Below are 18,330 nucleotides of genomic sequence, written 5' to 3' on the forward strand. Positions count from 1 at the left end.
TCTTTGGTGAATAATCACTGGTTCTAATAAGCTGGTTAAAGATATTTACTGAGTCTCTCATGTAGGCAGCCATTTTGAAGAACGCATTAGGTATATTTTCTTACTTAATTGAAGAACTCTTCAGCATGGCCTACATCGGCTCCTTTTTTCCACTTAGAGGCTATAACTTAATGTTACTCAGATATATTTCTCCATCCCTGAGTTCCTGAGTTTGCTTCCATACACAATTGTTAGGCCAAAGATGAAAAGGCTTGTTTTTATGCCTGTACAAAATGAAGGACCCTCTGGACAGCTCTTACAGAGTGCCCACGAATTTTAATGATTTGCAGCCTTTTGGGGTATTGCATTTTGTTTATCCTCTGTAGTTGAAAGGATGAATAGTAAGATAGCAACTGAGACATTTCAGAGATGTTTTATTTGTTAAGCAAGACCATTAAAGATTCAGTGTGAGATTTCTCAATATTTTAAGCCTGATCACTCTTATTCCAAAATTTAAATGTAATTTATTCTCCGGTAGTGCATACTCTTTTTTTGAAGCTGTATGTTCCCCAGATTCACCTCTTGCTTTCTGAACTCTATGTGAGTTTCATGCATTAAGTAAGTTTATAAATGAAATTCAAGTCAGCATACAAAACAATCTTACAGGAATGTTCTAACACAAAGAGAAGCAGATGGTCAAGAATACTGTACACATGCTTTGTAAGCCAACTCCCACACATTGCTTATCTTCAATTTTTTTTTCCCAAGTAGAATCAATCATCAGACAAGTGATTTGAGATGCTTTATTATGGAAATATTCCTCTTGAACAACAACAACAACAAAAAGCCATTTCAATTACATTTTCATTTTAAAGACAGTTATGTTTCACCCTCTTGATAAGTTTATTGTTATGCAGTCTGAGCTAATTATCTCCATCAACTTATATTCTTGTTCTAAGAGTCTGGAAAGAAAGTTTTGTGACTCTCATTCCTGAATTTCTGTTCTATCAGTATGGCTAAGAGAAAACAAATTGTATGAAATAAATGTTTGTCTTAGGCAGTGGCTCTAAATTTATGTGAATTTCGTGATTGCTATATTCAGTTGAATTGTATAGTTCATATCCTAGATGGAAATCTAATGATCATTTCTCCCTGCCTCTTAAAACTTATCAAGTTTGAAAGAAGTAACTATTGGGTTTTTTGTTTGTTCGTTCGTTTGTTTTATTTTGTTTTGCTAGATGATTTTTAAGCCCTAGTTGTATAATACAGGCAATAATTCAACAAGTTCTTTAAACAAAGAAAGAACTAAAACTGAACTCAGATTCACTAGTTGAGTGATACAAAGGTGTGTGCATAGGTAATGTGACTGATCTTACCTAACGAAATTGCATCAACATAATATATTAAAATTTATTTGTATGTAAATTCATAGTTCACAGTGAATTCTTATTTGTATCATATTCAGTTCCTCCAGTATTCCCAGAAGGTAAGATGTTTTACCCCAAATTTATAGAACAGAAGACAGAAACAGAAATGACAAGGAGCAGCCAGGTCTCACAAAGCAAATTCTAATTTGAGCAGCGCTCACTCTGATAGCCAACTCCATTCTAAGTCCTAGGATTTTCCATTGGACCAAAGCTGCTCAGTTGTACAACACAATAAGGCCAATTTCTAAGGCTTGCCTCTAATGTTTTTTCCATTTCTTGTTTTGAGAAATGCTATAATATTAAAGAAATTATTCGTACAACTGATGTATATAATAGATGATATAGATAGATGATAGATGTCCTAAATTATTTGTTGTTTAGGTCCTGTAGGGTTATAATTCTCTACTCTTTAATTTTTTGAGAGTTGTGAATAATTTATAACATTAAAGGTAAATAATATGTTTGACTTAGGAGTTTATCTCCTTACCAATGTGAGGTACAAATGTTCACTATTACATTTTTTTTTAATATAACAGATTTACTGCTATGTAATTCACATGGCATTTCACATACCACTCTTTAAAGTATACAATTAAATCAGTATATTGACAAAGTTGGGCAACTCTTATCACAATCAATTTTGGAAAATTTTCTTTACCCAAAAAGAAAGCCCAGCATTAACAGTCCATCCTTATTACCCCCCAAATCCTCAGCTCCAGCTCTTGGCAACCACTCATCTACTTCCTGTCCCTGTTGATTAGTCTATTCCAGACATTTCATATAAATGGAATTGTGTAATATTTGCTCTTATGTAACTGGCTCCTTTCACTTACTGTAATGTTTTCAAGGTTCATCCTTGTAGTGTGTATTAGTATTTCATTTTAATTGTCATGTAATATTCCATTGTATAGATATACCCACATTTTGCTTTCCATTGATCAGCTGATGAAGATGTGGGTTGCTTTCACTTTTTGGCTGTAATGAATAATGCTGCTATAAATATCTGTGTACAAGTTTTTATATGATCAGATGTTTTCACTTCTGTTAATAATTATGAAAGAGAAACAGAGCCAGACACTGGCCAAAAGTGGTAATGACAGATTTTATTCAGAAACTATTGCAATAAGGGAAAAGAGACTTCAGTATAGAACTGAGCTCAATTCTGAATATAGCAAAAAACAAGTAGAGATTTACAGTGAATGAGCAGAGTAAGGGATGGAAAATTCTAAGAGAAGACATGGGGGTGGAAGGAGGTGATTATTACTGATCAGGCTTAATAAGATTCTGCAAAAGACAGGCCAAGAACTTGGACATCAAAGTTGGGGTATGAGAAATTTGATCAGATATCAGTGGTGGTCAAATATCAAAGGCAGAGGGATTCTCACTAAACTAACTTGGCAGGGTTTTTGCTAAAACTGGATTCAGAAAGGATGGTCATAGAAGGCTGAAAAGTAGAGGCCTAATAGAGAGAAGGGCTCTGAGGAATCTGAAGTTTGGTTGAGGAAGGAATCATTTACCTAGGAATGCAGTTGCTGTGTCATAGGATAACTCTGTGTTTAACTTTTTGAGGAACTTGCAGACTTTTTTTCCAAAGGGGCTACCCCATTTTACTCTCAGACACAGGCACCAGCAATATATGAGGCTTCCAGTTGTTCATGAACAATTAACATTCGTCTTTTTTATTATAACCATTCTAGTTGCTGCAAAAATTATCTCATATTTCCCTAATGGAGAGTGATGTTTACTATCTTTTCATGTGCATGCTGGCTACTTGTATGTCTTCTTTGTAAAAATGTCTATCCCTTTGCCCATTCTTTAAACTGAGTTTTTTGTCTTTTTATGATTGAGTTGTAGAAGTTATGTATTTTAGATGCAAGTCTGTCATCAGATATATGATATGCAAATGTTTTCTCCCATTCTGTGGGGTATTTTTTAACTTTCATGGCCTCAAGAAGCACAAAAGTTTATTTTTTCTTTTGTTGCTTAAGGTTTTTTTTGTATCATATCTAAGAAGGCTTTGCCTAAGGTCATGTATTTTACCCCTGTATTTCTTCTAAGAGTTTTAGAGATTTAGGTCTAAGATCCATTTTTGAGTTGGTTTTGTTTTTTTTCACATGTGGTGTGATGGAGAGGTCCAACTTCATTTTTTCAACATTGCATTTTAGCTGAATATCATGACAAACATGTTATTAGGGGCAAGTCTTAGGCAAGGTACAATTTGTTACACAATAGCCTGATTTAGTATTTTTTTCACTTTCATACTGTTCCATTGCAAAGAATAGTACTTACATAATGTGATTATCTTTACAGTTGGGTTTCTGATTGTTTTATTCCCTCAGAGGACCATTATTTTTTTTAATATCTACTAATGGTCTTCTATTCAGCAACTATTTAATAAATGTGATTTATAAATTAAGTGATTCTGCCTACAAATATGTTGAAGGGATCAGCATTAAGTGAGACTAAAACAAAAAGAAAAGGGAGGAAAATCAGGATTGATTCCATTAGATTGGACTTTCATCAACTGCACGTGGATGTCTGGAGGGGGAAAAAGCCCAAATATTTATTCATATTTGACATGATGAAAAATATTATTTATCACCCTGTTGGCCTTCAAAATTGTAAAGATAAAAATTTTAAATTATCCCCTAATTAACCTTGTGGAACAGAATTACAGCAGTATTATTTCTAGTGACAGATAGCTTTAGCATATGATACAGATCCCAGTGCCTGCATCCCTGGCACTGTCTCAGCAATATTCCTTAATGGGGCTTTTCTCTCAGCTGGAAGCCCCTTTCTCAACTTATATGCTCATAGAAAGCCCTTTATTGAGTGATAAATTCATGGCAAGGACAAGGCAGTTTTCTAAACAGGCAGTCTCTTCAGCATCACACACTTTATGACAAGAATAAAAATAGAGAATAATAATCTATATTTGACTAACCTCCCCAAATGTTATTGTTTTGATACTTGCTGAGAAAGCTTAATGTAAGTATTTTGAACTTGTTTATGATTGTCTTAATTCTGTTTCTTCACTGGACTTTGAGAGGAACTCTGACCTTTGGTTGATGTTTAGTTTGTACACTTTGCTAGCAAGCACTTTTCATTATTGAGTGGATTATAGATCACATTATTATTGAATGGATTATAGATCGCATTTGCTGGTCCTTACTCCTCTTGAAATAGATTTTAGCACAACTCCTATCTGGAAGGTTAATGTAACCTGACTTATTGATGTAAACTGGGCATATCCATTTGTAAATAGTCCAAATGAAGCTAAAAGAAAATCATCAGGCCATTAGAAGAGTTGTTTATATTTTGTTACTATAGTAAAATGGACTTCTTTTGAGAAACTGTCCCTATGTTGGCTAGGGAATGTGGAAGTATAATCTCTAAGTGCCTCCTTAGAATAAATGTTTATGTAAAGGGAAAAACTGCATGGATAAAATACTGCTAATATTTTCATCTGGCAATAAATAAGCCATTGATAAGTGTTAGGATTACCTACTCTACTTGCTCTTAATTCCCCTTTCTTTTCCTGTAAGACTTCATGTCTTATGATAAATGATTTAACTGCTTCCTTTTAATTTTAATAGGAAAAATGTAAGGTTTCCATAATTTTTTATTTTCAAAAAGTAACCTAATCTCATAAAAAGGAAGTTCACAAAGCGCTTTAGCATCAACCTCATTGAATTCCTTCATCGTGCTTCAGAGGCCCATCCCCCCTCTATGTTGCCAATATTTTACCTGGTGGACATCACCACTTCCTCATTCTGGCAGTTTAGGTTATACATTTCAGTTGTCTTTCAGAATTCAATTGGGTTAAAAGACAAACATTAAAACCTGCGGCATTACATGTACTTTACTTTTTTGCCATAGCCTCCGTGTGCCAGTTCAAGTTTTTAAACATTATCTTCAAGAAGCCCCCAAAGATTTTTTATTAAATCCAGTTAGACAACATCCATATAACTATTTTCTTTAATTCTCTTTCACCAAAATCTAACCAGCATATAATACAGTTTCGAAGTGATCTATTTAAATTTCATTAAAGTTTCTGACATGATAGGTAAAGTCAAAAGGATTCTCTCAGTTTATTTCTGTTTAATTGTTCTCACTTCTCAGCAAGATTTCATATTTCCTATTATATCATTCTTTTCTGTTAACTTTACCTTTGAAATTGTGATGAATTATTTTATAATTTTTAGATAATCAAATATCAGTTTACTGTGATTTTGAAAGTAAATAAAATCTTATGATCTCTAGTTGCAACTATTACAGGAAACTAGAAATGATGGTAAGTTTTTCCAGCAGGGATGATTTTTACCAAGCAGCTCTATAACTTTGTTGAAGGGAAAGTCTGCATGTTTTGTCAGATGACACATTATAAAAGTAGGAACAGTTAGTAGCTGCAAGCAAAACATAAAGATTGGACTACTGCTACAGTTGGATAAACACTCATGTTCATCAGTCAGAATACAGGTTATTTGTGACCTTTTATAAACAAGAGTAATAGAAACCATATTTAGAATCTCATTTTATTGGTGAGTAAACGGAGGCCGAATAGGTTTAAGTGGTTTGCCCAAAACCACGTAGTTCTCTAAAGTTAAAAGCAAAGCCAAGACTCCAATTTTTCTAGTTCTTTCCCACTGTTGACTGTGAGTACGTTCCATTTTATCAACACTGCAAATCTCTGAGATGCCAGAAAGAATAAATTAAGTAAGCACTTATTAAGTACTTACCATATATTCAGCACTGAATCAAATGTTATAAGATAAAAATAGAGAATACTTCTCTTTCTATTTTCATTCTATAATAATGTTCAACTTCTCTCTTAGTATGTAACGAAGTTACCTTTACAAAGATGCAAGTTATACCCCCATATAAATAAACAACTACCTGGGAATCTTCCTCTAAGGCAAGGTTCTTTAGTGTTTAATTTTGTAATACAAACTCTTTGGGACTACAGACCAAGAAGAATATTTTCTGTCTCTTTTCTGCAGCCAGTAGTGTACCGAAGTTGGCTTGTATTGTCTTGCAAGACCTGATTTTGCCAGCTCTCCCTAGCTCAGTGCTCACTGATGTCAGATTAGTCGCTTGAAATCAGCCCTGATGGGAATGTTTACACCACAGAAATTGGCAAATGCTACAAAAATGCAACACTCTCTCTCCCCTAGCCCATATCTGCTTGAAAACGTTTACCAACACGCCAGTGTACAGTACCAGCATTGGCTGAGCAAAATTGGAGAAGTTATCTTACTTCTTGAGCTATTAACTGCACCTTCTGTGAAGCAAGGATGGTAATAGATACTATAGCATATATCACAGGATTTTATGAGGATCATGTGACTGTACTTTGAAACTGTATGAAGTGGAATTACTAACATCACAGTAATGAAAGTTCACTAACAAAATATGAGACTCTTGGCAAAACCAATATGATGTAAGTTCATCTAGAGTTTCTTAACACTATATTTACACTCAACCTGTGTACCTGGTAAGATAAAAAGAAGGGTGAATTCAGAGTTAAGGTCAAAGCCTCATTCCTATAGTAGACATGAAGTAGCATAAATAGGTACCAAATAGAATGTAGAGATTTTTAGGGCTAAAGTAGTATCCCTATTCCTTTTCCCATGCCGTGAGTCCTCTATGCCTCTGATAAATTAGGCTTATGAAGGTAGATAAAAAATTTTCTGTGTGTAGACTACAAAGGGCCTCAGCAGAAGAATTTTCTATCTTCTTTTTATCACCTACTTAACACAGAGCTCTGCATATAAAGGACACACAAAAAATATTGATAGATTTGACCTTTCGAGGTGACAAATTCCTGCTTTCATTTTAATGACACTTCAAAATACTTTAAGAAGCCTTATTCAAATTGGCATGGAAATCCCTACCCTTTGATTCAATGCCACTGCCTTTGGCATTTGCAATGTGGTTAAGTAAGTTACGTACTGAAACTACAAAATCATCTTCTGACTTCAGACACTTTTAAGAGTGTTCATGGGAAAAGTGGGTCCTTTATTCTGGTCAGCTCTTATTTACCTTTGAAAAAAACAAAGCCAAGAAAGCTCTGTGCATAAAACACATCACTATTGACACTAGACTGTTAATCACCAAAACACTATACAGATGTTTATTTTTCCCCATGTGAACTCTATGTTGCAAATAGTCCCAAGGACTTGCTATTCCTTCCTAGTCACAAGCATTCCAAGCTGAATGCTCTGTAGACGCTAAGGAATCCAGTTCTTTTTTAGTGAAACTGAAATCATCATAACCAGATAGATGTGGGCTTAAATCCTGGTTGTGTCATCTGCAAATTCCATAACCTTAATCTATTTATTTAAACTCCCCAGGACTTGATGTCCTCATCTGTGAAATAGCATCTGTTCAAAGGTTTGCGGTTGAGGCTTGAATGAAAAAAACTGCATATGTAGAGCTCTTAATACTGTCTCTGGCCTGTTATAAATACTCAATAAATTATTATTGTCATTGCTACCTTTAATAAATTGCTTATGTTTTTACTCCTGGGTTTACTTCCAGCTTGCCAACTCACAGTAAACATGCTACTCTGTCCTTTTGTTTACTCACATGAGAATTGGATGTAAGAGCTATCACTTTTTGTTTCTCTGGAATAATAAAAGAATTAATTCATGGTGGACTGAATTATTCTCAGTGAGTACAGTGCTGGAAGTTCTTTTTTTTTTTTTTTAAGAAGTTATCACCAACCCTAGTTTTGAGATAAGACAAGCCATCTCATAATCTTAAAAGGTATCATGAATGTTACCACAACAGTTTTAAAACAAGATTGTTTTAAAAATGAATTCGTGTTATGTAGTATACCTAAGACTAGGCATACAATTAAAGGATGATTTGAACAGTTGAAAATAAAACAGCAGAGATATTCCGCTTCAACCTGCCCAGGGATGATTGCTTTTAAGTTTTACATTTTCTAACCTATACACACATACTCCTGCTAACAATGAACCAACATATTGACAAATGTAGACGACAGAATCCCAGAATATAATATTCATATATAATATTCAGATATTATGAAAGAATTAGTTTTGGGGGGGGGAGTATAGAATTGGGAAGATACAAACATCTTCAAAGATATGTTACAGAAAGCTAATTCTTTTGTAATATCTCAAATTTCTGTAGATATTTTACAACCAGAAGCCACGTTATTTACCTTTAACAGACTTTTCCTCTGGAGCCAAGCACAAGGCTTGATTGTGGGAAGATAAATATGAGAGGAGAAATAGAGAAGACTCCTCAGCACTAAGAACACACAGGCACAATATGCTGTGTACTCCATCTCCCATACCAGAGAAGAGAATTTCTGGCCTCATGAATGGAAACTTTGCATATAATATAATATTAAATAAAAACTGTTGGCACAGTGGGATTTCATACTTTATAATCAAATTCTTCTAGAAATTTTCATGGTTCATTTTAGGAAGAATAATAAAATTATAAGAGGAAAAATATTATATTCTAAAAGTTTTGGATTCTCTGTTTAAATATAAATACAAATTCATGCTCCTTTTTTGCCAATGTGTTGAGTGTGAGCTGTCATCAATATATTAATTACTACTTTTGAATATAATGTTTTTTGGTTTTATTTCTAAAACATGGGTTTCTTGAAATTATATTTTGGCTCATAAGGTGATTATTATCTAATTCATTATGAGATAAAATCTAACATATTACAGGCTTTAAAATTAAGAAGCATCTATTATGTATGTTAAGCAAAACTTTAGAGATGGAGACCTGATTGAAATAAAAGGTGTTTATTTGGGGTTTGTTAGGACTGTGGCCCAGGAGACCTATATTCAAGAAGCACTTGAATTGTATACCACAGGACTATGCAATGGAGGAGGCTTATAAAGGACAAAACCACAAGGTTGCAGTTAGTTACGTGAGTTGTTAATCAATAATTGTAATTGGAGCTGGCGAGAAATAAGGGTGCTTGTTAAGTAAAGATTGGTTGAAATCCGAAATGGTTGCCTGGTTACAGCGAGAGACCTTGAGACCATAAGGCTGCAGCTGGCAGGTGTTGTTCTGAATACGGCTGGTGGTGTGCTTGGGCCTGGTACAGTTCAAAGACAATTCAAGTTTTCAGAGGTACAAAGAGGTGTCTGAGACCACATCTTCAATGGCCTCCCAACTCCGTTTTGTATGCCTGACTGTGATTACCTATCAATTTGTCATAAAGTACCTTTGCTTTGCAGTATATTAAAAACTGAAAGAAGGTAAAGGGAACAGAATGGGGAGGAGGAAGCAGAGCAGGAGCAAGAGAGCTTCACACAACTTCAGGGAGCATGCAGTTTCAAGGAGAGAAGATATGAAACAACAAACAGAATCTTATAGATAGAGGAAGTCCCAAAGCCATATCATCAGATGGTTTTATTTCTCAACTAGGGAAACAGACCATTGAGGTGAAATGACGTGACCACAGTTATCCAACCAATGCGTAGTTATAGACAGTACCAGGAGAAAAGTAGGATGTGTGAGTGGGATTGAAGAGTGGGTTGTGTGGGGTATGTTGAAGTTCAACTACTGTTACTTACTATGTGTCAAGCTTTATGCTATATTCTTACGTACTTGCTATCTCTTTTGCTTTATCATAACAATCTTGCATGTTAAATGTTATTAACCAAGGTCCAAGGGAGTGATGTAGTTTTCTCAATGACTCATAAGCACTGTATTACAGATCCACACCCACATCTTGTGACCATAAATATGGCTTTCTATAGCACATCAATTTTGTAAGTAAAAGCATTCCGAGTTGAGTTTGTTTGAAATAAGAAATGGGACTGATATGTTGGAGGAAGAGTAGATAAGACACCTTGCTGGGAAGCAGTGAGACCTATGGAGAGTATTGCATCCGTAAAAAGTTAGAAATGTTCAAAAATTTATATAACAAATCCAGGGTGAATTTGCTTCATAAAGACAGAGTATTAGAATATTAAGGCAGAAAGGAAGGAAGGGAGAGAGGAAATTAATAATATCTGAAATAAAACTGAGCCTAGCTGATGAAAAATATTCTATGTATGTCTATGAATGGTTGTAATATACATTAAGATCCAAAACAGCTAGGAAAACAAAAGGATGCAGCACATTGTAGCAGTAATTTTCTCTATATGGTTGGATTATAGGTAATGTTTTTCTTCTTCATTTATTTCTCTTTTCTTCAAATCTTCTACAGGGAGCCTGCATGGATTTTATAATTTTAAAAAATCAATTTCTATAAAAAGAAATACATACATGGAAACTAGATCATTTGCTAAAATTGAAAACATTGCTAAAATTTAAACTGTAACAGATATGAATTTGAAATAAAAATTAGAACAGCTTGCACTGAATTAGAGTATGAATTATTTTATCAATGCATTGCTTTTCATCTTTTTTCCTAATTAAGGTTAAAAACTTAGTCTATTTTTGATGAACTCGTCACAAGAAATTTGTAGTTTTTTAATGTCAGCTTGTATATAAGCAGACACTCTCAGATACTTTAAAATTGTATTTTGTTCCTAAGCACATACTGAATCTTGATAGTTTAGGTTGACCTAAACAATTTCAAGCATGACATTAAAGTTACATAAGCACATAGTAAACTCTTACTGATTGTATTTCGATCAGCTCCTTATGTTCTTTAATTTCACTGAATGTTATTACTTGTGACAGTAATTCTTGACCTGCTTTAAGGTGTTATTTCAATTTATCTGTTAAACATTGATACCATTTATTAAGGCCTATTTTCCTGTAATTTCTTTTTTAGAAATAAGTAAGAGCCGTTTAGTTTGCATTGTTTCTCCAAAAATGTCTTGACAAATGGGTAGTTTATTTTTCTTTGAAATTATTCAAATTGTTATAAGCCCAACATCACAAAGCTTATTTTTAATGTGATCTTGTAATTACATATAATGTAACCTTGGATTCCCATACAAATGATATAGTGTTACATCATTTTCTCCTAGCTATTTTTTCCCCGCTTTAGAAATAAGATAATTCAGCATGACCTTCATACTGCCAAACTATTCCCAATAATCGACAGTCCCTGATGGAAATTAATCTTTTCTTTTTGACTGAGTTTGAACTTGCTTCACTCACTTTAAAAATTTATAAATAAATGCACTTTTTAAACTAACCAACTGCCTCAGCTGACATTTGTAACCACACACAAATCATGCTCACAAAACTTTCCTATAATAACCATTTCATGTTAAGAACACCTGCTTTCTCAGAGCTGAGAGAGCTTCAGGCTGTATCAAAGTTTCTTCAAAGCCTTCAGACTGTAGTTTAACTATTTTCCTTGCATGAAATCTATGTCTGTGGTTTCTTCATGATGTTAACAATATACATGCTGTGGTTTTTGCTCATACCTTTGGGTTATGAGAAAATTCTTAGATGTTCTCTAAAGATTCCTTATGAATCTTCTTTACTGAGAATATGCTTTCTCAAAACACTTGTGGTGACAAAAGTTTCATAATGCATTTCACATTGCTCCCAACATTCAGCACATGGCCTTCACCCCACAAGAAAAATAAAAAATGTGAAAGGTCAAGCCTGGTTCAAAGGAAGGGGGAAAAAGAAGGAAAAAAAAAAACAGGAATAATAATGGTTAAGTATTTTTTCCCTTTTTTGGATGTTTGTAGTGAGATTTGAAAGTCCAATATTTCTTTAACCAAATGAAAGAAAACAAAATTTGGGTTTTCCATATTCAGTAGTCTAGATGTATTTGATCCAGCCTGGAAAGCTTCATAAATTATTAAAAAAAAAAAAGAAAGAAAATAATATTACATAAAATCTAAGGCAAGTATTTAAGTACAGCAACGACCAGAATCAAACAATCTTCCCCTCATGTTTGGATGGCCAGGTATATATTTCCTTGAATAGGAGATAATAAAAACAAAACTAAAAAATCCAAACAGTTTATTAACTTTATTTATAACTGGACAACTTTGAATGTCAGAGAAAATCCACAATCTTCCTCAGCTTTGAGCTAATTCCACATAAGATGATGAATGTGCCAAGAAGTATTGGACACCTCCTTCCCTGCCAGAAGTGGTGATTAGCTTGTGATTGTACATGCTTCTCAGGTGAACAAAGTTTGGCAACAATGTGGATCAAACATTTTTGAGTAATTTAATTGCCTTTTTTAATGAATAGTATAAAATACTTAGCACTGAAATATGTTTGCCTATCTAACAAAATTTTAATGGTGTAAGTGGTGAACTATTTACAAATGTTTGTTATTTGTGTTATGTTGTTCTTCTGTGGGTTGAAGCAATATTCTTAATTAGCTTAAGTAAAATGTGACTTAGAAATTGGAGTTGAATAAGTCAGTTAGTATAATACAGGCAAAGCATTTATTTGTCTGGATTTTTAATTGAAATGTTAAAGATTTTGAAAACCTATAGGCATAGTTTCAAATCCTCTTTTTCTAGGAAAATTACTTAATCACTGCCCAATTACTGTGCCTTTTGCAGTCATATTTAACCCTTTCTGAGAAGATTCTAGTCTGTAGGTTATATAAATGTTTTCTTCTAGTTCTTTTTAAATACCAGATTCCACCGTAGTGTTTACCCACATCCTGGGTTCCTTGGCTATTTGTATGACCTCAAAATAAGCAAGAAAATAAAGGATAAGAAAGATAAAGTCATTCAATTTTCTAAATGCTTAAGAAATATATTATTTCTTCAGCCATCTTTTGAATGTCATTCATACAGTTACTTTTCAAATTTCATTTAGTTATACATAGTATACTTGCTATAGGGTATGTTGAATGTTTCTCTAAATTCTTCTCTTGTGTGTATGTTTTTTTCTCCAGGTACTGGCTGACAAACAAAGTTCCCATCAAAAGACCCAGCACAGGTCTGCTTATGTATACACTTGCTACAAGATTCTGTGATGAAATTCACCTGTATGGATTCTGGCCATTCCCGAAGGATTTGAATGGAAAAGCTGTCAAATATCATTACTATGATGACTTAAAATACCGGTACTTTTCCAATGCAAGTCCTCATAGAATGCCATTAGAATTCAAAACATTAAATGTGCTACATAATAGAGGAGCTCTGAAACTGACAACAGGAAAGTGCATAAAGCAATAAAGCACATCTGAAACATACAAACTGAATATGCACTTCTTTTCTGAAGATGCTTCCTAAGATTTGAAAACAGGATCCAAAACAAGACTGAGTTTCAGCATCCACCACTTATCTGAAAGATGATAAAGGACATTCATGAGAAATGCACTACCAGCTGATGAAATACCTGCAAAGTGCTCTAAAAATTAAGTATTTTGACTTCAAGGGTCCTAGTAAGTGCCACTTCCACTAAGAACACAGTTTGAATGTATAATCAGTAGTGTTTACAAGATCCAACAATGCACTTGTCATTAGTAATGAAGCAAAAACGTTCATCACTGTTGGGCTGCCACTGCAATGCCAAGCACATGAGAAGAGGAACCCAGGAACATAACTCGGCCCTTAGGGAAACTGAACCATCCTGTCAGCAGAAATCAAGATGGAAACAGTTTGAGCAGTGAAATCCGTAAGGTTAAACAACTCAAATAAATGCCTTCAGTCAGGACTCTGAGTCTGATCATGAACTTTATGTTTTTGTTTCTGTTCTTGTTTGCCTTCTGGAATCTCTTTTGGTTTGGGTATTGGGGTGCTTCGAAATACTTTCTGAGATAAATATGAATGAGATAAATAACCTTCAAGTGATCATTTTTAAAGTTCTTATATTTTTAAAGGGTTATCACACAACAACTTTGTAAAAAAAAGTTTAATTTTGCACAACTCTAAACCTCCAGATTTTTTCCCAGTGGTGTAGAAGGTACCAGCTAAACTGTATCCCTCAGTAATCTTGAGCCATTCTAAAGGAAAGATAAACTCTGTGTCACCTGAGATGGTAAAATTAGCAGGAAAAAAAATGTACTTTTGGTACCAAAGATTATACTGATGTGTCTACACAACAAACCATTCTCCTTTCATGAAAATAACATATTAATATATTATTATGCTACTAATGTGAAACTTGTCTCCAGGTATTTTAAATTTTCCATACTCAAAGGTTATTTTTATTTGAAGGACGATTCCATAGTTTATATACTTCATAATGATTTTGTGGAAGCATTTTGCCCATTAGAATAAATGTTTGACTGATAGGGCTGAAATGTGACTTCCAGTTCTTTGATATCCCTCTTCTTATTCAAATGGAAAGATTGGCATGCTCTCTAGATTATTGTTAAATTTTCTTAGTGCAGAAATAATATAATTGAGTGTTATTTTCATCACAGAGATGATTAATTTTAAGAGGTTTAACAATGAAACTGTACATCAGTATTTCGCACTTCAGATTAATTAGACCAATATTTTTTCTATAGTTAAATTTATTCATGGTATCACAGTGTGTTTTCAGAGAAGCACATGAAATTATTAATAAAGTGATTTTTTAAAATTTTAACATATAACAGAATTGACCAATAGGCCAATTTCTGGTAATTACTACGCTGGTAGGTAATTCTGATGGTAAATTGTTTCTTTAGAAAGCAGAAGTGCTGTGTTCCCACTTCTACTCTTGACCTGAAACAACATAGGTTACTTCTTGTTTCTTAGGGAAGGCAGTCTGAGAAAAGAAGAAATAGCATGAGGAATATTTATGTTATGTTTCTTAGGGAAGGTGGTCTGGAAAAGAATAAATAGCATAAAGAATATCTATATATCTATATCTATATCTATATATATGTTACCAAGAAAAAGGATATTCACAGTAGTACAGTTCTCAATATATTAATACTATGTGGTATTCTTTTGAAAAATATAATAGAACCTTGGGATACATAAGATTATATTTTCTGACAATTTATGTGTCTCTAAGAAAACAAAATAGAATCCATAAAATAAAATCCATAAAGATGCATAGCTAAAAATGGATAGAACATGATGTACTTTTATCATTGAGCCTCTTACCTATTGGAAGTTTTTAAAGTATTAGATACATATTTTGAATGTAAAGTTGAAAATTCTGATTTACCCAACAAATCAAAAGAAGGTAATTACTTAATCTGGACTATTTGCAGACAAGTTGTTTGAGTAGCCTTTAATTTGAATTCAATAAAAATTTTGAAGTCATAGTAAATTCTTATAGATAATATACATGTTGGAACTCATGGAAAGTAGCAGCAAGGTACCTTGCCATTTTTACTGCACTTTCAACAAAAGTGTTTAAACAATTTTAAGGCCACAGCAAAAGCATCCCAGACATTCACTGTTCTGTGCATTGATGTTTATCTCATAGATGCATTGAGTAGTGCCTTTTTAGCTTCACATTGCTTTGCTACCGTATGCTTTGTGTTCTCTAAATACGTTGCCCGGTTCTGAAAATGCTCAGCATATAAAAAGGGCTTCAGTATCGACTGAGACTACTTTTGTTCATCTCAGGGAACTTTTCAATACTCAAGAATGAATTCAATTAAAGGCATTTAGTGTGTAAAGAAGCCAAACTGTACAAGACCAGTTCATTCCCTACTGTGTATTTTTCCATCTCCCCTCCCCCTTGACGATCCACTGTGGCCTTCTTACAGGGATAGGGCAAGGAAGTCACCGAAGGCTAACAGCAAGAATAAGAAAAAGAATGAGGTTTAACCAGTCAGGGGCAGAAGGGATAATGATGAAATCAAATTATAAATACATACTTGAAATATCTGGATTTTTTTCTTTTAAGACTATCATACGTTCACAGCTTTAATATTTTATTTCCTTTTCATGATTTAAACCCGTACCTGGCAGTGGTCAGGCAGGTGATTATGAATATTCCTGTCCTTTAAAGAACATGGTTGTTACTGTGCTGTTGACATGAAGAGGCCATGGAAACATTTTCATCATTACCCAGCCTGTTCTATCTTAATACTAAATTGTTGGAATAAAAATAATGTCAGTAACAGATTTTTCTGGGCAAATCTAATGATTCAGCCCACAGGACTGATGAAATGACTGTGGAAGTTTTTCTGTCTGAAAGAAGGTGCTGGGCATTCAATGTCTTTATGTATTGTATATCATATGAAATGTATATCAGTTGCTAATGGGAATTTCTACATATATGCTTACAGAAGCAATTTATTTAAATAATGCTATAGGTAGTGTACATACCAACTAGTTATTAAGCTACTACACAGGAAAAGGGTAAGCAAAGTAATTTATTTCTAATTGAGCCAGTTAGTCATAATGCACACAGTGTGGTATTTGGTTCATAAAAGAATTGTTTTCATGTGGTTATTGTTGGAAGTATCTATAATTGTGGAAGGGGTGTAGGAAGAGTTTTGTGTAGTTAGTTGTTACCTCTGCAAGTTTGAGAGTTTCCCCTTCAGACATTGTCAATATACCAATTTTTGACAAATTGAGTGAGAGAGGGTTATTGTTCCTGTTTGATGAAAGAAAATCCAAATAAAGCCCACCTAGAAATAGATATTTTATTATATACGTGCTATAGATATATCTACATAGTACAAATAGATGTGTGATGCATATATACAACGTTATATATGTGTGTCTGTGTGTATACACACTGAGTCTGTAATATACACACGTTAGATTTGTGTTATGCTGATGTCTTCAGGGGCTGCACTGTGAAGCACTCTGGAGATAAGACCACTTTAGAATAAAGAAGTTCTTTTGAAACTTCAGTTGCTAACCTGCTTGAAAGGGATCTACTTTATAACTGAATTCTATGTTGTTCATACCTAGAGTTACAATTAGGGTCTAGTATATCCAAATCTTAAAAAAAAAATTAAAATTAAAAAAAAAAGTCTTCAAGCTGGCAATGTATTTGAATTGCAGTTTTCAGATTGTGTCTCCAGACCCTGTGTCTCCCCCATTTAAGTAGCACTTTTTAATAAATACTGTTTCTTTGTGTAGGCAAAAGCACAAGTGTTTCAGATGTATATAACAGGGGACAAAAAAGAGTTTACAGAGAGAGTATTGCTGCACAGGATAATTGCTACTGAGTATTTCTTATATCATTTGTGGAATTGAAAGATGAGGTTTATTCTGTCAAGTTCATTCTGTTCAACACTGTTTGCCTTTTGTTTATGTACAGCAATTGGGTGTTATTGTTTTATCATTTGTAAAACTGTAAAATAAATTAAACCCCCCATTTTTTTTCAATTTTTCTCTTCTCTCTTATATCTAAGACCTCTGTTCCACTTTACATGTCAATATAAGGTGATGTAAAGCTTTAACAAGCTTTAGCTAGTGCTTTTGTTTTCCCTCCCCCTCAGCCCCAGCCCTTGGCAATTTGGCAAATCGTTTGTTTAAAGTGTATACGTGGCAGCATGAACAATATCAAAAGCCCCGTGAACATCAGGAAATCCTTAACAGTTTTCTGTGTGGTGCATTCTGCTTGTGGTTGGGAGGTGGGAGTGCTCCGCAAGTTACAGTCATTTATATGCAGTTTGTATTCCCACTAACTGCTGTCAGTGGGTCACGCCACTTCGAGGCTGAAGAGGCCAGTGGCTCCTCAACACACTGTCCATTCTTATGGCTGCCCTGTGACGTGTGATTTCAACGGCTGTTAGACCCACTTGCTCCTGTTTGCAGTTCACCTTCCAGGGGATGATTCTGAAAACTGCATATTTAAATCCTCCATGGCTTTCTAGAATTGGCTAGTCTATGTTTTCAGACTGCACTATTTTCTCCAGAAATTATTAACTTTGTTTTCATGAGGTTACTTCTAACCTTTTGTAATTTTGAAACATTTTTTAGAGACCAACAATGAACCATTAACAATGGTTGATAAATACCGATCTTATTTGTATTTGCATAATTAACTTTTACTTTCAAAAATCCATATACAGTGGGGAATCCCTCTTTATTCTTGGGATATAATCAGACCTCATCATGAGCCTGTGTGA

General features: G+C 34.0%; 1 protein-coding gene across 1 annotated transcript in view; it reads left to right on the forward strand.

Moving 5' to 3' along the window:
• ST8SIA4 (ST8 alpha-N-acetyl-neuraminide alpha-2,8-sialyltransferase 4) overlaps nt 1-17,567 on the forward strand; it is a 97,643-nt gene extending 80,076 nt beyond the window's left edge. The window contains 1 exon segment of the mRNA XM_057738372.1: nt 13,243-17,567. Coding sequence (XP_057594355.1) covers nt 13,243-13,525 — 283 coding nt within the window. The 3' untranslated portion in view covers nt 13,526-17,567.
• Nucleotides 17,568-18,330: the final 763 nt, after the last annotated feature.

The sequence above is a fragment of the Hippopotamus amphibius genome, chromosome 1 (genome assembly GCF_030028045.1).
Source record: "Hippopotamus amphibius kiboko isolate mHipAmp2 chromosome 1, mHipAmp2.hap2, whole genome shotgun sequence".
Lineage (NCBI taxonomy): Eukaryota > Metazoa > Chordata > Mammalia > Artiodactyla > Hippopotamidae > Hippopotamus > Hippopotamus amphibius.